This window comes from Phoca vitulina, unplaced genomic scaffold (genome assembly GCF_004348235.1).
Source record: "Phoca vitulina isolate PV1807 unplaced genomic scaffold, GSC_HSeal_1.0 scaffold50, whole genome shotgun sequence".
Classification (NCBI taxonomy): Eukaryota; Metazoa; Chordata; class Mammalia; order Carnivora; family Phocidae; genus Phoca; species Phoca vitulina.
In genome coordinates, this window is record NW_022589753.1 from 8,732,368 (window position 1) to 8,753,600 (window position 21,233).

General features: G+C 46.7%; 1 protein-coding gene across 3 annotated transcripts in view; it reads right to left on the reverse strand.

Moving 5' to 3' along the window:
- The window catches only part of TSHZ2 (teashirt zinc finger homeobox 2), a 433,321-nt gene that overhangs the window by 164,096 nt on the left and 247,992 nt on the right, over nt 1-21,233 (reverse strand). Inside the window, exon 2 of one of the 3 annotated variants that reach the window (XM_032387606.1) lies at nt 11,865-14,813. In XM_032387606.1, the coding sequence (XP_032243497.1) occupies nt 11,865-14,813 (2,949 nt within the window). Of the gene's footprint in view, nt 1-9,953; nt 14,814-21,233 lie in introns of those variants that run through there. The other 2 variants (XM_032387605.1, XM_032387604.1) reach the window with 2 other exon arrangements.

Sequence of the window (21,233 nt, forward strand, 5' to 3'; positions counted from 1 at the left end):
ATTGCTCAGTGCACCGAGGAATTTGTGATCATCAGCTTGCAGCCTCCTCTCTTGAAAATCACCTTCTGCTTTCCGAGTTCCCTTTCTCATGCACTGCATTTCTCCCCAGCTAAAACCGTGTGGTTACAGATGCCACTTTGCTCGCAGTGATTTATAAGCAATCGCTAATGTTCGGTTATAATTCCCCATTTCAGATGCGAAAATGGCTCATCATATTCACCACAAGGGCCTCTCTACAATGATATATAATTTAAAAATTAACACGAGGACAGAGGAGACTCTGCATTTTTGAACTAGGAACTTAGAGATTCAGAGGTTACAACTTGATAAGGTGAGCTCAAGGAATTAGATGAGTCATTAAAGCAAATGCCTCTGTTCCATGTTTCCATGACTTTAGAGCTTTTCTAACATCTTCCAGTTCACTTGCACTTGTCAAAGTGCAAGCCCACAAATGGTATATTTATATTAGGGTATTTTTCCCCATTGTTACGAACATTCTCTAATTCTTGACATAGACCTTTCCGATATAAACCATGCTGTCGGAAAGCAAGCAAAGCAGAAAAAAATCAATGCTTGATCTCCAGCGAGGGCCAAACAGACCTGAACAGCACGACCAAAAAGAGCCAATGGTGATTCTCTGGAAGAACCCATCCCTGTATTTACAGCATCACTGGCTCTGGGTGGAGATGGACCCAGAGGACTTTGGACGGTCGGACATGCAGCATGCCCATCTCCAGAGAAGGGGATGGTGACGGTGACAGACACAGGGGGAAAACAAGGCAGGGACAGAGAAAGTGAGCTGGTGCAAGAGGGAAAGATAATGTAGTGATTTTGCACGTGTAACGCATGAGACCCTTTGGTGCTTGTATTGGTTCAACCACTCATGGCCTTGTGATCAAGCCATTTCCTAGTCTGCTCTGGCATCAAGTGGTTGCAATTATGGATCGCAAATTTATTGACATTTGACATCCACATCAGCCTTCCTCTGATCAACAGAACTCTCTGCTGCCAAACTGAATAATTACAGAAGATTTCAGCAGTCATGGGGATGCCAAAAAGGTCATTAAATCATCTTGAAAAAACAATGTGTTCTTTCATTTCATCTTGTCAGTAAATCTTCCGTTGGAGTTGGGACCACCTAGGGTTGATGCTCAGAGAGGGGCGGGGGGCTGAATTACAGAATGAAGAGAGGAATTAAATTAGGATTGAAAAATAGGAAGGCACGCACAGCAGGGACCTCTTGTTTTATACTTCATGATTTCTGGAGAAGCATAAAGATCGTGGCTTACTTTTATCAAGAAATGGATTCTCCTTGGGAAAGAGGCAGTAACGGCTCACTTAGGAGTTGGGGGCGTTCCAGGGGAGATTCAGGAAGAGCAGTTGTATCTAGAAGCCCACCCCGGGTGGGCCCCACAGTATGAGGGCAAATTTGTCCTAATGCTCCGCATGACTTCTCTGCTTGATAGTCCTTCTCCTTTCTAGGCAAGCATGGTTGTGAGTGGCTGGAACCCCCTGTGGCCACTTGTTCCTCTCCATGCACCCTGCCTTCACTGCCTCCAGATCACCCCTGTCTTTCCCTTCACCTCCTCACTGGTCTCCTACTTTTGCCCTTGACCGCATTCATCCACTCTACACTCCATAACCACGGTGGTCTTCTGAAGGATAAAGTAGATCATGCCCTTGCCCTCGTAAACCCCTTCAGTGGCTTCTCATTGGGCTTTGGGTTGTGGTGGGGAGAAAGTCTAAAGTTCTTGGGATGTTCTACAAAGCCCTGACTTGCCTCATATCCTCACCTCACCCCAACCGCACCCCTACCCCTCCGACCCTAGTCCTCGACACTGGCCTTTCCCTGAATCAGATGCACCAACCCTTCTCCTGTTTTCCCGCCTGGGATGTTCTACCCTCAATTTGTCACATGACCGGCTCCTTCTCAACCTCCTCGTTTTCCTTCCCTGACCCCTCCCCCCATTTAAGTAGGTGGCCTGTCATCGTCCCTCACACTACACTGTATTCCCTTGGCAGCCCCACGTTCTCAGAAATTGTTACTTTTATTTATGTGCCCCCAAATGTGAGCTGTTAGTATTATTATCAGTGTGTGTCCTCTGATTAGAATGTGAGACCTAGTTTCCTTTCTTTTGGGGGTGTAGCCCAGCACTTAGGACAGAGCCTGGCTCAGGGCAGCTTCTCCAAGAGCATGAACTAAAGGACAACTGAATGAAGGTCTCTGATCCTGCTGGTGCAGAGAATGCAGAACGGCTTGACTCTTTCACCTGAAGGCATCTACGGACTCTGCTCCCATGGGCGAGCATACCTCAAAAAAAGGCATTTCTTAGCCCTCATGGCAATGTTAGTCCTCTGGGCAAATCATCTGACCGTGGGCTGGGAATGCTTCTCACTTTCTCGCACTTTGCTGGGCTGCACAGAGCCTGAAGATTCCTTCCTTTGGGGCTTCTGTTACGTGCTGTGCTCTGTGCTAAGGGTTCCACCTGCTTTATCTATTCGGTCTGCCTGACTGATGAGTGACACATGGGCAATGTCACAGGAAGTTATGATCACTTCCTAGGTACTGTCTCTCCCTTCCTCCCTCGCTCCCTCCCTTCCTTCGAATATTTATAGAGTCTGAGCATGGGGAGCTAATCAGATGCAGGCCCTGGCCTCCTGGACCTTAGAGGTGGACGCCATGTTCACCTCCAAGGAAGAGTCTAGTGCTCCACTACTTCTAAGCCCTACAAAGTCAACTTCATGGAAGTGATGTTTGACTATTTCAGTAAAGCAAACCTATACTGAACATCTGTCTCCATGAGGCTCAAAAGATAAGTATATACGCTCGAGTAGGAGCCACCAGGTACATCCACCAGCTTCTCTGCTTGATCAGCATTCCTTCTATGCCAACTTCTCCTCCAAACACAGCTCCAGTCACACTGAACAACGGGCATTTTCTGGAACAAACCCTCCACTCGACCTTACTTATGAGGCTTTCCTCTTGCCATTCCTTTTGCCCTGGTGCCCTCCCCCTTTCCCACCTGCTAGTGCCTTTTCTCATTCCGGATGCAGCCTAGCTCTCTGCTGATTGGGTCAGACATCCTCGGGCCCTCTCAGCTCCCGCTCGCTCCGTACTCTCCCCGCGAGAGCACTGAGCTCAGTGTAAGCCTGGGTGGTGTCCTGTCCTCCTTCCGTGACAGACTGGCAGCGTTCTGAGGGCAGAGTCCATCTCTGGGTCAGGCACCCCTGTGCTCCTTGCATGGGCCACCGTTCCCAACGCGGAATGTCTACTGTGTGATGCACGCTCTCACATCTGTCTTTCCCCAACGGGCGTTCCCGAGACACAAAATGTGACTTGGTTGCAGCACATTATAACTGTGGCTGTTGATATTAGAATTAAAATCCTCAGACACGTCAACCCACCCTTCTTTCTAGGGCTGCCGTATTTTAACAATTATAAGAGTAGCTCTCTTCAATGGATCATTTCTATGCGCCTGCTAGTGTACCAGGAAGACGCTTGGCAGGTTTTCTTTAATTTTGTCCTTATAACACTACGTGAAGCCAGCCTTCCTGCGGCCACTTGACAGAAGAGGCAGCCGAGGGTCAGAGAAGTGACATGACCTATCCTTGGTCTCTCAGCTAGGAAGTGGAGATGCGGCCCCAGGGCCCAGGCCTCAGTGGCTCCAGAGCCCACGTACCTCCCCCTGAGTTTAGCTGCGTGATGCTCCCCTCGTGGGATTTTGAGGCATCAGGAAGTCCTGTCTCCTTTGTGACAGGCCTTCCTTCCACTCCAGCATCCTCTCACTTTCCGTTCTTACATTTCTGGAATGATGAGGTCCTGATTGGTCCTCTGACTTCTAAGCCAGAGCAAACACTATCCAATAGGGACCCATCTCCATGGTTACCATACACCAGAGAATCCACAGGAAGGCGGCACCGGGGGGAGTGGACGCTACAGCAAATATGGCGGGGGGGGGGGGGGACGAGGGAGTCATAAACAATTAAACATGACAAAATCCTCTGGTGAACAAAAATAGAATTATTTGACTGTGAAATCGAGTAATGTAGCATTGAAAATAACATAACCTGAAACATCATTTTTTTCTCCATAGATGAAAAAAATACCAGATAAAGCCAGGCATGGTGAAAGTGCTGATTTGCTGGAGGGCCTGAGAGGGAGAAAGTTGTCTATGTCAAAGATTTGGGCTTTCAGGATATTGAAACATTTTTTTTTTGACCCCTCCACTTCTCTCCCCTGCTAGTAACTTGGGGATGGGTTCCCACCTCACACTTTGGTGCAGCGCCCTGATAGAATTTAACCCTGGGGATACCTGAAAGGCGCTGGGAGAAGTTTTGGCAGAAATTCTGGCTTGAGGTAAATCATTCATTTGCCCACCCTTGACGTCCAGCTCTACCACGTACAAGCTGTGTGATCTTGGGGATCACCTCACTTGCCCGAGCACTGGTTTCCTCACCTGTAAGCTGGGTGTCATTATCATTCTTTCTTTGGAGATTTTTGGGGTAAGGCTGAGTGAGGTAATACATGTAGAAGACCCTAGTACAAGTGCTGGAATACCATAAATGCGCAATAAATGTTAATTCTCTGTTGGTATCGATCACGGCAAGGACAGAAGTGGTAATGGACGCTGCCAAGCACTGTTTTCTTACCACAACTAATCAACATCATCCGCATCATTATCTGCATTGAGACTCCAAAGCAGACCTTCCTAAGCATGGTACAGCCACTGGTGACTTTGGACCGTATTAAGTGGAATTTTTCAAGGTAGCTGGGGGCAGAGAGAAAAAGCAGAAACCAGAGGGAAAGAAATGCAGGTTAATGCTATATTCCATCCTTTCTCAGGGGCACTCAAACACCCTCCCAGATACTTCCATGCCTCCTGCCGCCCCCCAAACGCCCAGAGCTGATTTAATTAAATCTGTTCTCCTAGCCTCTCCTGATTTCTTCAAATAAAATGGCACAATCCACCCCACATCTTAATCTAAACCTTCAGCAAACAGAAGGGGATTTTTTTTTTTTTTTTTTTTTTTGAGGCAGATGATCAAGGTGGGGAATCAAGAGGAGGGTGAAGTTCAGTGAGCACCTGCTTTGTGGGCCAGATCCAGGCTGAGGTCTGCCGGTACACTATTTTAGCTAATCCGCACCACAAACCGGAAGAGGAAGAAAGGACCTGCATTTACCGCCATCCAGTCTCTGCCAGTCTTGCTCGTCAACCTGAGCATGGATTTTTTTTTTTTTTGTATGTTTTCACAGCATCCCTAGCAGATGATCCCCAAAGGAATGCCCTCCATGCCTAAATATAGGATATGTCTCCTGCAAGTAAAAACAAAAACAATAGCAAAAACAAATAAAAAGTCCAAAGAAATAAAGACCATTCCAGAAAAAAACAACCACCAGCACTTTCCAAGGAGCCTGGCTTTCTGGGCTTTGTCGGGGGGGGGGGGCATGTGTTTTCAACAGTAGCACAAAGTTCTCCAAAGCCCCCAAAGGGGACATGCGCCTTGAGCTCCTGGCAGCCCCTTTTTCCCCACCCAGTGAGCCTCACGTAACATTTACACTGGATTTAATGGGAGAACATGACATGCACTGATTTTCAACGAACTCCTGTTCTTTCAGGGTAAGAGTCGGGAAAGTCAGCAGCTGCGCACCACATCCTCTTCTATTTCGGTACCCCTAACGTGATCTCCGTGGCCCACATATCATTTAACAAACTGCCCTGCGATTCTTGCAGGGCGTGGCGTCAAGACTGATTTAAAATCCCCGCATTGCTAAAACTGCATTGTTCTTCATCAAGTTGAGTCATTTTTATGTGAAGTGTCAAGCTCTCTAACAAATAATCCCTGCCAGACAAATCAAGTTCCTCGTCTTAGAGCCATGGCTAAATAGTTTATAGCTTTAATCTGCTCACCGAGGTGTGCAGTCTATGACAGTAATTATAAATGCAAGGAGAAATTATAGCTGAATGCTTTAACTGCATTAGGAGCCGTTTGATGAACAATCATGAGTGCCTGCTCCGTTCTAACAATAGAGGGCAAGTTAGTGTCAGTGCATTAGAGAGATTTCAGTTCTGCATGGCTTTTCCTCCCATTTACCACAGAATGTCACTTGTCTCCTATAAAGTAGAAAAAAAGCACCGTGGAAAGCTTTAAACTTGATAGTTAAAAAAAAAAAAAGACAAAGAGAGAAATGCAGGGGAAACTGTTTATCATTATGACTTCTTTTTTTTTTTTTTCCGCCTGTTTTGTTTGGCGGCTGGTTCCGTTTCAAATTAGTTCGTTGAAGGTAGCTGCTTGTTTACTTACTAGGGGCCTTAAAGAAAAGATCCCTCCTCAATCCATTTCCGTGAAATCTTTATAGAGAAAGATCTCTTTAAAGGAAGGGGCGAGTTCAGAATCGGCCAGGCAGAAGCTCCAGCAACTGCCAGTGTCCCCCCCCCCCCACGCCCCCGCAAGGTCCTGCTCTCCATCCGTACCTACCTAAGCTAATGACACAATTCAGCTCTTTATTTTCCCCTCCTCACTTTCGCGGAAAGACGTTTTTAATTTAGCTGAAGAATTACACAAATGTATTTTAAAGACATAAATCCATATAAAAAATATGAGCTAATTAAAACATTGCACTCCCTGTCGCTCATGGATTTTCAATTTAGTGAAAGAAAAAAGAATTGCATCTGGTTAAATGAAAAGATGATACTGATGGCAGATTGGAGTAAATGAAAAATAATGTTACTCTATATTAAAGCGCCAAATTACACACGTCAGGATTGAGATTTCGAAGGTTCCCAATGAGGGGGACAGTGCAACAGAGAGGGGGACCGGCGATGTGCGAGGGAGGTAAGCCAGATCGCTTGCATAAAATGGAAACATTAAAACAGATGACACATTTGTTTCTCGCTGTGTTGGAAATACGCGCGTCTCATAGCTGACCCTGTTTCTGAATTCTCATTTTGTTTCCCCCAAATGAGAGTCAGGATGAGGATCAAAAAAATAAAAATCTGGTACATGTATATTTTCGCTGGAATTCGGGTCATTCCTTGGTTAGCTGCTATATGGTAAATGTCTAATTGCCTGACTGGACAAGGACATCACAGTCAGGAGAGCAAGGATGCTTCGCTTCACCCTGCGGGCCAGTCCCAGGCCCCCAAGTTTCAATATTCGGTTTGCAGCTGGAGACTCTGAGAAGCTCAGGGGAGCTCTTGCCTATCTACGACTCATGTGCCACAGTTATCGCCCTTTTCTGGGCTGTTAGATGTCCACGTGGCCATAGGTAGCACCTAGAAACCATCAGGCAAGGTGGTGGAGAAGCCAAGAGGCAGAAGAAGGTGATGAGTGCAGAGCGGTCCTGGGCTTGAGCCCATCTCTGCACAGGCTGTGTGCTCGTGGACAAATCACAAGGCCCTCAGAGCTCGTTGCAAGATCAGAATGGCATGAATCACCCTGCCTGGCTCGTGGAAGAAGCCAATAAGTGGGAGTTTTGCTGTCATTTTCTATCATTATGATCAAATAGCAAGCTGAGGTTTCCAGCTTGGGGAGAACCTGGGGAGAACCCACAGGTTCTACACACTTGAGGTGAGGCTGAAGAACGTTGGTAGAAGCCCGTGGGGATTGTGGAGGACGAACTTTTCCTGTGAACCTACTAGTTGCCAGGCTTTCTGAAAAAAGAGTTGCACAGGCTTATTTAATTCTCACAAATTTTCTATGAGGGGAGAACCGTGTCCCCATTTTATAGACACAGAAGTGGGCCATATCTTAGGGAGAGTGGATGAGTTAGGATTTGCACCCAAGCCTGAGAGCCTGGGCGGCCAGAGGAAGCTCTAACATCACAGGCCCCCAAAACCATCATTCCCCTCCTGAGCATCCCCCTCGGGGATCAGGCAGATGCCCCTCCTGTGTGCTCCATTCAACGTTTACCCCAGAGCCGCCCATCTGCGTGTCTACTGCGAGCCTGAAAGGCAGACTCTTGTTCTGGTCACTGGTTCATTCCCCGGGATCAGCGCGGTGTGATAGCCTTCTGGATAGGTGATAATGAATGAGCGAGGTTATGAGATTGTAGGAATTCATGCAGAATCTCTCTGCCTCCTTTTCCTCCCCTGTTACACGGTTGATTCAACCCCTACCTTATAGGGCTGTTTGTGAGAATAAAGTGGAATAATGTTTGTAAAGCGCTTGCCGCAGGGCTATTATAATCAGCATGTCCACTGGTTCACCATCACATAGCCATTGCTGAGTAGAGGCTGGTGCATAGTAAAAGCAAAACCGAAGTTTCTTGTAAGATGAAAGAAATGCAGGGAGGGGGAAAAAGGAAGGAGGGAGGAAGGGAGGAAGGGAGGGAGGGAGGGAGGAATATTTATTTAATGGATGAATGAAAGGGTGACGCTTCTTATAGACATTAATTAATCCAGCCCATTTTGCTTTTACCAGAACGCCATATAATCCATGTTGTTAGGGTTGCCAGATTTAGCGAATAAAATTACAGAATGCCCAGTAAAATTTGAATCTCAGATGAACAACGAGTACCTTTTTTTAGTAAAAATATGGCCCCTGCAATGTTTGGGACATGCTTATTCTAAAAACTTACTTGTTGTGTATCTGAAATTCAGATTTAACTGGGCACCCTATATTTTATTTGGCAAGTTTACATGCTGTTCACCCTGAACATGTGTTTTTGTCAAATCACCCACAACAAAGGTGGCAGCTTCTTGGACTAGAATTCATTCTTGCCCCCAATTTCAAGGCTAGGTGTGCTATAAAACTTGTGCACTGTATTACACGATAATGACTATAATTTCAAGTCCTTGTGCATTTTAGACTCATTGATTTGCTCTTTGTTTAACTTCTATTATTCAAGAGCATGTGGTTTTTAAAGGTATATGCAGATACTTATTGAAATTGTTTTAGATTACTTCTGTCCTAAAATAGGGATGCACATTTAATATTATCTAATTAATTTTTAATGAAAAGTTGCCTTTAATATTTGGCAGATCATTTTGCAGGATTTAAGACCTACCTAAGAAAGGAAAGGAAATTCAGGCCAAAATTTGCATCTCACAGAGAACATAGATACAGCACAGCTCCCAAATTTTCCATAAAATCTTGACCATGCTTTCTAAAACATCATGTCATTTTGTACAATTTGTGCTATCATGCATACTGACTAAAATTAGAGTTCCGGATAACAGCGATCTCATTTTGCGATCATTTAAAAAACAGAGCTGCATAATTCTAAGCAGTGGGCAAGGTACTGCACGGATGTTGTTCTAAGGGAGGACCTCAAGGGTGAAGGAATTCTTCCCTACGTGGCCAGAGGATCAGAAAGCCACTTCTGTGCAAATGTGGGAGCTAGTCAGGCACGTTGTAATATCCTTAGTATTAACACAAACACACCATGCACATGCACCATTTTTTTGTGTACACACAACACACGTATATTCCTATGGTTTTGAATGAGTCTTAAATACTCAAACTTGTTTTTCCGTAATCCTATTTCAAGGGCACAGCCTCACAGTGTTTATCTAAGAACGGAGCTTTGGTTTCATATAATGACAACTCTGTGATGTGGTGCTTCCGAGGTCCAAATCAGAAATATTTATTTTGTACACATGCAGAGGGATGAGAAAGAAGCTATCCTATCTATGTATTTAACAGATTTGTTAAGTGCCTTTTGTGTAGGTTTTCCAAAATGATCAGTTTACTTTTACTTCCTTAGAACAGACATGTACGTTTCAGACTTTTGACTAAGGCTTTCTTTTTCTCCCATCTTTCTATTTATGTATCGCAATGTTTTGGCAGTGATATTAATTTTTTTTCAAAGAATGATTACAAACCTAACAGGTGGAAAATTGGTCTTTATTGTAGCACAAATAAACATTACCTATTTGTCCTCTTCACCATGGTTTGGACCTACCACTATGGGATTGGAAACATCTCTCTTCTCTCTGGGTATTCTGTATATATCCACCTTTTTTTTTTTTTTTCAAGGACCAGAAAAGTATAATAGCAAGTTACATAAGATATAAAATGTTATATAGCAAATAAATAGAATGTTGCCAAGCCCCAAGCTCATTTATAGATTCAAGAGATGAGTTTTGGCTTTTCTTTCAATGGTGTGAGCTGAACAAATCATGCTTGGAAAGCAAGAGATGAATCTGCTAGTAACACATTTTAATTATCATGATAAAAACATGCAAACAAAACAACAGTCTTCATTTGGGCCCACGGAACCATTAGAGTTATAGGATGGGATTCCCCCTTCATTGGAAGCTCTTAGATCTTCTCAGTAAGGGGACAGTCCCAGATTTTCACCCTTTATTTCATCTTGACCATCCTCACATTTGGCAAATCTCCCCACCTGACCGCGAGGCGAGCCCAAAGCCACACCACATAAGTACCCTTCCTCCGCCTGGAGCTCAGCTATTGCTCAGACCTTGATCTAAAAGTCTCCTATTTAGGAACAAATGCTCTAACAGTACGGGGTGGTGAGGGCTTATATGTTATTACTGACTGTTGATAACTCTTATTGTGAAGTAACCAAAAGACCGAATTGGTCACCTAGCATGGCATTAACTGGACTTGCCCATGCTGAAGCTTTAAGTCAGGTCAGGTCCCCATTGAGCGTGGGGCCCGAGGTGGAGGACAACTTGAGTATGTGTAGGGGTCCCTAGCATGTAGGGGGTATCATGCTGACGAGGAGAGAGAAGGAAGCAGACAAAATACAAAAAAAAAAAAAAAAAAAGGAGATGAAAGGATTGTGTGAAGACCCAGCCTGGGAAACATTTGAAAGCGGTGGGTGTGGAAAGCCTGCCAAGGTATTTGACCCTGGTCTCTGTCCTCTTTCCTGGAGGTGACATAGAGAGTCTGGGCACCGGTGACTACACAAGGCACAGAACTTCTCTGATACATGATGCAAATGATCTTGAAGCTGTGGGACCGACCCCATGCCCATCGGCGATGGGTGTTCAGAAAGTCATCTGTTTCTTTAGGTAAAGTAAACTCTCAAGGGCATGCAGCGCATCTATCTTGGTTAAAGGTGGACGCTGATATTAGCCTATCCTAAAGCAAACCAGAGGACGAGAGAAGAAAATAAGCTTCCTCTCTTTTCACCTCAATGTTCCGCAGAGAATATTTTCCTGCCATCTGACTACAGGGCAGATGCTCTCTCCTAGCAAACCTACTGGAGGCAAGAAAGAGAGGAACGGAAGGGGAAGGTAGCAATTGCCCTGAAAGGAAGCTGCAAAAAGCATTAATTACAAGTAATAACAATAAAGTTCATGAGCTGATTAAGAAATCTCTGCATAGCGGCTGCCCCCAGGAACTCTACACTGTTCGTTCTGCTGCTCACCCTTCACTCACTTTCTAAGTCATTAGCATCGCTATGGGAAGGTGAGGGGTGAACCGGGGCAGTGACGGAAGTCCGTACATATTAATTAAAACGAGGCGTAGCCTTGGCTGGACCTTCAGAGTTGGGCCCTGGGTCAGTAAGGGGGTCACATATCACGAAGTGGTAATCTGTGAACTCCATCTCTCTGAACCCATTTCATTCTATCCACCAACTCTAACCGGGAGACATTGAGACGCTTAGGACTTATCATGTTCTAGTCTCTCATACAAATAAGTCCTATTCCAGCAGGCTACTGTCCTCTTGGTACTGAGAGACATGAGCTGCCTCTAAATGGACCCATCTCCCATCAAGAAGCTCCTCACAAGGCTACTGTCCCATCACCTGGGAGCAAACCCATACCTGCAGAGCTATTCTTCATCCACGTCTGTTACAAACTGTGAATGGTGTTCGGGTGACTTGCTGTGCGTTTTGCTTAGGTGGAGTTTTACTGCATGTTTGCTCACAAATGTCCGACAGCACAACTTACACTTGAATTTAGAGTCTGTGTCCTCTTCACCAGCTATTGTTTCCGGAGACCTCTGAGCCGACGACATCCGGGAGATCTCTTGTTCCGCCTTGCTTTGCTGTTCCACGGCCATGCGGGTCATGTCCTTCATTTGGAAACCTAGGTGTGACTCTAAGTGACTGATGTAAGTAGAAGGGGTTCTAAACTGGGAGGCACAGTCACTGCAATAAAAGATAGGGTGTCCTTTGTCCATGTTTTTCAGAAACTTTGTCCCGCCCGTCTTCCTAAGTTGGTACTTGACGTTTGCCAGCCAGTGGCTGATGGTGGTCATGGAGAGCCCCGTGAACTTGGAGATCTGCATTCGCTCTTGAGGGCCCAGGTCGGACAGCAGGTACTTGCCCTCGGACGTCTGGAAGAGGCTCGAGGCGAACTGCGCCTGCAAGATCAGGAGGTGCTGAGGGTTCCAGTTGGACTGCCTACCTTTCCTTTTATGCAAAGTTGAGACCTCGCTGGAGACATCCTCGAAGCGCCTGACGTCCATTTCCAGCTTCATGGGGGGGCCCCGTGAGGAAACGGCGGGCTTCGGGGTGGTGGCTTTGGGGAGGACTTTGACCATGTCGGCAATGTCAGACAGAGCGTGCTTCTGAGGCAGGGACGTGCAGGACTGTGCTTGCGAGGACTCAGCTTTCTTGCTCTTGGACTTGGTCAGGTCGATGGGCTGATCGTTGCTCTCGAACAGGTAGCGCCTGGACACGGGGGCCGGCCGCGTGGGGGCGGGACTCAAGCCCGGCTTGTCCATGACGCTGAGATTGGACTTGTGGAACCTCGAAATTGTGCTTGAGCTCGGGCTGGAGCAGGAAGGGGAGCGCAGGGGTTCCGTGGCCTTGCCCAGGTGATTGTTGAGGACGGACTGCAGGGCGCTGAGCGGGTTGATGCACGGCAGGGCCGGCGCCCGCGTGGGGAGGGTGCACCCGTTGCTGAGGGAGGGCGCGGGCTCCAGGGGCGCGCGTTTCTCGGGCTCGCCGCCCTCCTCCGCCAGCCTGGCCTCCTCCTTCAGGAGGCAAGACTCGGCCTTCTGGGATTCGGAAGGGGTTTCGCTTTTGGAGAAAGCGTCCCCCTCACTGTGGCTGAAAGGCGATGCCTCCTCCCGGGGGCTTTCTTTCCCGCACTCCTTGGCGGCTTCCTCTTTGTCGTCGGGCTCCTTCTTCACTTGGGTGTATGGGGCCAGGTTGGCGGGCACCGAGACCAGCGGCATCACTTTCCACTTGGGTGCAATTGGCCTCAGCTTGTTGGTGAGGTTAGGTCGAATCTGCAGGACTTGGGATCCCATGGGCAAAGCAGGCTTGGTGCCCTCCGACAGCTGGTAGGCTGCGTGGATGCTGGGGTACGCGCTCCAGCTGGGAGCCCCGTTCTGGGCCTTGTTGATGGCTGTGGTGACGGTATTTTCCAATGACTTCAAAATGTCCCCTCCGCCCTTGGAGCCGTCCTCCAAATCCTCCTCCCTTAGATACTGGTATTTTATGGTGGGGTCTAAAGGCTTTTGCAGAGGGTCCTCGTACTCCTCCCGCTTCATGACTTTCTCATCCTTGTTGCTCTCCTCTGGTTTTTCCTTCTTGCCCTCTTTCTTCAGCTCAGTGGTAGAGGCCGCGCCGTCAGAAGCCAAGTTCCCAGACGGCTTGGGAGCCAGCGAGTCACTGCTCGGGGCGTCCGACAGCGACTGCATCTTCTCCACCGCCAGTGGGTCCAGCACCAGCTGCTTCCCCTTCTTGGAGGCCGAGCTGGTGACCTTGAGGAAGTGGCCCGTGACCATCATGTGGGTGGTGAGCTGCTGCAGGGTGTCGTGTGAGCTCCCGCACTCCATGCACTTGAGGATCTGGGACTTGCAGGCCTCGAACTGCCAGGTGTAGCTGGCGCCGTTCTGGTAGCCGTACCGGTTGTTGGACGATAGTGGCAGGCCGGCGGGCTTCTGGGAAGAGAATGGATCTGCCAACGAGCCCGTGGTCGAATCGGGGGAGCACGGTCGGTTGACGTCGAAGACGCGTTTCTTGGCCGGAGTGACCATTTTCGAGGAAATGGTTGGGACTGGCTCCTTCAAAGGCACTTTTTGGTAATGTTTTGTTTTTATCATGTGGACGCTCAGATCTTGGAGGGAGTCGAAGGAGTCGCCACAGAACATGCACTTGAGAACCTTCTGAGCGTCCTCCTTGTCCATGTCCTGGAAAGCCCTCTTCCGGGGCTTCGAGTAGCTGGCGGGGCGCAGCTTGTCCTTCTTGCGGTTGTCATCTTGGTAGTGGCCCGTTTCGTTCATGTGCACGGTCAGCTCGACCAGGGTGTCGTAGGCGGCGCTGCACTGTCGGCAGCGGAACCTGCTGGCCCCGGTGAACACGGTGCCGCACATCTTGGTGCTCTGCCGATAGAGCTGCACCGAGCTGAACAGGCTGGGCTTCCCCACGGATCGGGAAGGCAAGTTCTGCTGGAGGCTTTTGGACAGCGCGTCTTGGTGCCAGTCGAAATCAGTCTTGCTGCTGCCATTGCGGGTGTCACAGTTCCGCCGCTCGCTGCTGGACAGCTTGAAGCCGAGGCCCAGGCCCGACCAGTAGGAATCCGACAGGATGTTGGCGTAGACGGCGGTCATTTTATCCATGCAGTTGTGGCTTTCGCTGGGCAGCTTGGGGTGCACGTTGGCTTTCTGGTCCGGGGCATCCCGACCGCAGACGCTCTTGGCGTCTGACACCTGGTCACTGGCATCGCTCAGCAGAGACTCGTTCTCCGCGTCCTGATTGGACAAGTGGCTTCCGGGAGAGTTCTGGTAGCTGAAGCAGCCCTTCTGCTCTGGGCCCGTTTCTAGCTCCTCGTCTGTCCCTGGGTCATTGCTGCCCTGAAGCTGAGCTACCGAACCACTGTCCTCCTCTTCCTCCTCTTCTTCTTTTATATCCTCCTGTTCCTTCAGCTGTTCCTCCTGGGCGTAGCCTGCGAGGGAAGAAGAAGAGACGAAATAAGATGACAGGTGACATCTGCCGTCCCAAGTTCCCCACTTAGACTAAGGGCTTCCGATATGGAGTGAAATAGCAACTGAATCTACACTTTCATGAACTGCAAGCAATGGACACAGGAAAAAGCCAAATGATGTCTTTTGTGCTGTCTCATGCCCCCCCCCCTTTTTTTTTAAATTGACAGGAGTCACAAATCTTTATAAATGCCTAGGATCCCAAGTTAATAATTTTCACGTTTAAGGAGTATCACTCCAATGCTCCGACGGTGGGACAGTCGCTAAATTCATAGGTAGGACTTTCAAGAAAGCTAGATGGCAATTCAACTCCTACAAAGACACATCTCTCCAGAGAAGGACGTTGGCTCATAAGAAAACTAGACTTGACACTTGGCATCTCTGTGGTAAGGTTTCCCAAGACTCTGGGATATACTGGCATACGATTATCTTACAAAACCATTTTTGAGTGCTCACAGATAATTTAGATGCACGGCCATTATATTTTTGGTAGCCAGAGTCTTTTTGTTATAACATTTTTATTTGTAGAGAGTTGCACAGCAGGAAGAGAGATTATGGAGTATCGAATAAAATCTTCCATTGATAGCTGAAAAATTATGTAAGTTCGGCAAACATAATGATTTTAAAATAATAGCAAATGGTGTCGGAATGGGAGATTTGGGGAATATCCTATTATTCTCAAACAGGTTTATGAAGACCTTTTCAGACAAGGCTGCAAATGCCCTCTCGATCTTGCCTGTAATTTCAAATGCTTTGTGATTTGTGGGTACCCGTCATGAGATGCCAATTATACGTTTGATTTGTAGATGCAAAATGCTATTGGGGATGCATGCCTTCCCTTCTCTGAGAGGATTTAGGACCAGTAATTGCATAGGGAAAATGAAGGCATGAGAGAGCGGGTGCATAGGGAATTAATGGGCAAATATCCATCAACAGAGATGGGGAAAGTGACTATTTATGCCCATGTGTTCATTTCCTTCACCTGGCCTTTTCAGAGCCACGTGGATAAAATATAACTAAAGAAGTACCAAAGCAAGGGAGATTCAGTCTTAGATTTGCAAGGCTTGCATGATCTCAGTGCAATGTCTTTTTGCTTGTGAGCCTCTCTCTCCCCTCTTAGCACAGGTGGGCCCTTGGGAGAATCCCTAGGGTGGGGCTGTATTTCCATTCACCAGCGAGAAAGCTTGGAAAAGAGAGATCAGGCATGGAGGTCTGTCCTGGGAGGCAGGCAGTGGGAGTTAGAAGAGAAGGGGGTTTTGTTGGGAATAAGGCAGCTCCAGGCAGGAACTCCAAAGGCTCAATAAATAGTCATTGAGCAGTTACTACCTCCTAGGAGCTCTGTTGACCACCACAAATGCCTTCTTTCATTTTGTTTGATTATCTGCATGAAGGAGGAACTATGACAAAACTGCGGCTCTAAGGTTAAGCAATTTGCCCAAGGCCACAGAGCTGGTGTCCCGGAATCATGACATGTCTCCGGTCTGTTTGACGGGAGAATCCGTGGTCCTCACCACCCCACTCCACCTTCTACGACCAGCCTCACCAGTAAGAAAACTTCAGGGTGACCCAAAAGTCAAAGGTTCATTGAAATATCACTAAATAGATAATCACTTTGGAGGGGAGAATTATGGGAATGCTGGAGACAAGAGCCCATGATTTCAAAGGCATGATATGGGGTGCCTGGGGGGCTCAGCTGGTTAAGCATCTGACTCTTGATTTCGGCTCAGGTCATGATCTCAGGGTGGTGAGATCGAGCCCTGAGTCAGGCTCTGTGCTCAGTGGGGAGTCTGCCTGAGGTTCTCTTTCTCCTTCTCCCTCTGCCCCTCCCCCCTGTGCACATGCTCTCTCTCTCTCAAATAAATAATTTTTTTTTTTTTTTAAAGTCATGATACCATAAAACAAGACAAAATGTAAAAATAGTTTAGCCACTAGCTTGGTGGTTGTGCTCATTACTGTATTGTTACTGGTGGTGTGTTTTTGCTTTCCTAGCAAGCTGACAAGTGGATTTTTTCATTAAACTGGTGTTGCTGGTCTCCAGTTCCATAAATTGATTTGAAGAAACAAAAGCTACTCAATCTAGTTGAACAACCATTAATCAGTGGTCACTTCTTGCAAGAAAAACCTGTTTAAAATAACTGGATGACTAAATTAGACCACCCCCCTCATCCTCATTGCATTTGCTTTTTCCAGGACTAATTTGTATGTTTGCAAATTAGTATTTGGTATGTTAGTCATATCATTAAGCTCAAGGAGAAAGCCTGTTATAAAATTAATAAATGAGTTGTTACAGAGCCAAGCAAAATACTCCAAAGAGTCAAGCAAATTTTATCAATCAAACAGGGTCACTTTTGAGAATTCAAAGGGCTTTATTGCTCAAAAACTGGGACAACACTCATTAGCCAAGGCTGTTCCAGGCCAACCGAGACATACAGTTACCACATCCATGAGCAATATGATCCCAGCATCATAGCAACGCACGCAGAGCCAGTGAAAAAAATCTAGCAGGGAAAAAGAGGTCTTTCCATCACCACAGTGGGCTAAGAGTGTGGTCAGGTTTTACGCATCTCAGTTTTTGTGGTGCCTAGCACAGGGCCTGACATTTGGTCGGAAGCAATTCACGTTATTGGGTGTGTGTTTGTATGTGTGTGTGTGTGTAAAATATGTATGCCTGTGTGTATGTACGTACATGGGTGTATGCATGCATGCGCACCCTCCCCCCATAATCTGCCCAGCCAATAGAGTCATTTTCAAACAAGGAGAAAGGAAGTGTTTTTGTTTTTTGTTTTTTTTCCCTGCTGACATTTGTAAGCTGAGCTTTCCGGACCAGCTCAGCTTCACAATCTACTTTGTCCTTCTAAATGGATTCCCCAGAAGAAAAGTCAGAGACAGCAAACGCCTCCCCCACAATACAGATAAAATTTTCTGCTTAATTAGGCATTGACATGTTTACTATAACCTTTACAGAAGAGTAACTCGTGCTGAGAGACCCTTTTTGTCTGTTTTCTTCTGCAGAACAGACTAAATCTCATGCACCCGATAAGGTAATGCATTGAAAAGCTTCATAAAAAAAGTGCCAAAGCATCCGTCAAAGTGAGTGTATTTTAACGATGGCTGAGGGTTCCAAGGAGTTTTTTAAAACACATTTTATTTTTTTTTATTTAATTTAATTTATTTTTTTTTTAAGATTTTATTTATTTATTTGACAGAGAGAGAGATAGCGAGAGCAGGAACACAAGCAGGGGGAGTGGGAGAGGGAGAAGCAGGCTTCCCGAGGAGCAGGGAGCCCGATGTGGGGCTCGATCCCAGGACCCCGGGATCATGACCTGAGCTGAAGGCAGACGCTTAACGACTGAGCCACCCAGGCGCCCCTTAAAACACATTTTAATATTATACATTTAAAACCGTTCACTTGACTTAAGTGATTTTGTTTGCCACCGGCAGCTGACGCCAGAGGAAAAACAGCCAGAATATGGGTGATCTGGTTGCGTAATGAGTATCTGTCTCTCTCTCTCTATCGATGATTTGTTTAATAAGATTGCATCAAGTGTAAATCTTGGTAAAGTGGATGAGTGGCAAGTTTATTCTTATGAATACTTATTTAACAAAAGAAAATGATCACAATTATGCCAAGGCACAATAAAAAGAACTATTCTCTGGGGAACCTCCTTGTGGATCTCAGGTTCAAGATCAAACTCCACGGCGGCAAGCATCTCCCTTTCCAAGCTAAATTTCTAATCTCGTCCCTTGCCGCTGCCGGATTCTGGTCACACGAAGCTTGCGCATCCCCAGGACAGCTAATTCCTAAGCACACCCTCTCAGTGCTCTGTCTACGTGATTGACTCAAGGGATCATTTCCCTTGCACCCCATGGCCACCGCGCTGACTGTGCCGCCATTATTGTTCACTAGGGTGAGGAAGTGGGCTTCCTGCTTCTATTTCCTCCAGCTGTTTTTCAGAGAACGGTGAGAATATTCTTTCTCAAAAGAATTATTCTCAAAAAGATTAAGGTATTGGGTGGTAACATTGTTCTGTTTTAACTCCTACAGTGTCTTTGTGCTGCACTAAAAATGAAATCCAAACCCTTAGCATGGTCTATAGAGCTTGCAGGACTGGGCCTCTACCTCCCTGCTCGATTACCCCATACCCTCACCCTGCTCTCCATGCCTGAGGCATGACAGCCTACTCGCTCCTTCCTGAACCTGCCAATCCCTTCCCTGATGTGGTTCTTTGCAGCTGCAGACCTCTCTGCTCGGAAAGTTCTTCCTTTGGACCTTCACATGGTGATTCCTTTTCATTCTTCAGGTCTATGCTTACAGGGCCCCTTTTGGAGAAGCCTGTCCCGACCAGTCTCCCCTTCTGGCCATGGGGTGCAAGGGAAATGATCCCTTGACCAGTCTCACCTACTTATTGAGATCCCTGTAGCACCTACCCTACTCTGAAATCATCTTGTTTTCCCATCGATTGATTGTCTCCTCCCAGTAAATGCAAAGATGAAATGTTTGGCCCCCATGAAGATGGAGACCTTGCTTCTCCCAGCGCTCAGACTGCACCCTGGCACAGAATGGTGCCCACAAATTATCTGAACGGATGAATGAATAGATCATACAATGCAAAGGGATTATTCCAGTTGCAAACCCTGCCCCCACGTCCCCGGATGGTGCAAGTGGCACCTGTGATGGGCAACGCTCCCTCCCCTCCCCTTCGATATAGATCAGGTGTGAATTACAACCATCCTAACCGGCTCCTCTCAATGATAAAACCAGAACATCCCCATAAATCATCTTTTCAGACCAACACAGCCACCAATGTTCTTGTTGCCAGAAATCCCTGAGCTGTGAATTTAAACTTTTAAGTAGGAAGACTGAAAATAAGCATCAAGACTGCAAAGCATTAGAAAATGCACTCTTAATGTGAGCAGACTTTGATTCAAAAAAGACTCACACGTGGGAACTTTGAAAGTATGGACTAATTTTGTCATGAATATAGTACATTAGCTGTTCCACTATATAGACCGCACAAATATTAGGGTGGTCTTCTCCTGAATTCTTGATTTTACAAACAAATGTCACTGGAGGAATATATTTTACATGCTGTGAGCTTTTTACCCTATTAGTGTATGGCTAAAATTCAGAAATAAACCCTTAAATTTTAGAAATTTCCTCTTTTATCAAAGGTTAAAAAAAACGAAAGAGAAACATTTTTTTTTTTTTTAAATTACCACCTCAATTGTTCCAAGAATTTCTCTTCAGAATGACTTAAATGAAATTGTGCAAAATAACTCATGGGTTGCATGATGTTAGATAACAGATTTTTTGCTAGGCGTACATTTTTGCCGTTGCCTTAAAAATCCACCATAGAGTGTTTACTGTAAAAACACTGACAGTTTTTAAAGTGGCAGTAGAGGTGGGGACAGCTATTACCCTAGAAGAATATAAAATTCAAGAAGGCTGATTTTCAAAAACTAAACCAGAACTCAACCAAGACCTCATTTAAAAACATATCCAGTGGTTACAGGATCATTTTCACCAATCTACCCCACTAAATGACGGTTTAAAATCACACGAAGATTCCACAGTGCGCAGGGCAGACGTCAATGAAGGGACTGCGAGAATTTCTCGCCGTGTACCCAGTAGGTATGCTACATGATGACACAGAGGAAGGCCTCCCTGTCACGAGTTTCTAGCGTTTTGGTGACTGTGGTCTCGAAATCCGTGAATATGTATATTATTATTGGCACTAATTGGCACTCTTGTTGGCAGGCTGAGTAAGGAGATAAGAGGATTTAGTTCAAGGAGACTGAGCCACTTCCCATGGTGGCCAGGCCCGGAGTGAGGGCCCTGTGCAGTGCCGTGCTGGGGGGATCTGCAGCTCTGTGCTTCAGCAGGTGGTGGGCTAGAGGGCCGTGGGGGCCCGGACACCACTCAGGAGCATAGGCTTCACTTCCTGAGAATCTGGGTACCCCTGAACCCAGGCTCCATCTGCCTTCAGACTGGGGAAATCGTCGAAGCTCACGCACCTTTCTAAACGGGACAATTTTCAACAGGAAAAGTAAAATTCACGGCATATGGATTTTTATCCCTGTCGCACTACACACAACTCATTCACCTAGAGGCAACTTGTACACATGGGTCCAGAGAGAAGGGCTTGTTCCCTCTATCCGAAGGTCGGAACCGAACAAAGAGAAATCCCTATTTAAAGAATGTTGGAGAGGGGCTGGGTGCAGCGGTGGGGGGTAGGGGCGTGGGCTTCTTCCCAGCCTGTAAGTGCTCTCTAGAGATGGACCGAGAGCTTTCTGAAGGTCATCAAGAACAACACATCTCTTTTATTATTTCCTGTAGACCATTCTGTTAATGGGAACATTTTCCTCGCACAATGAGATGCCTA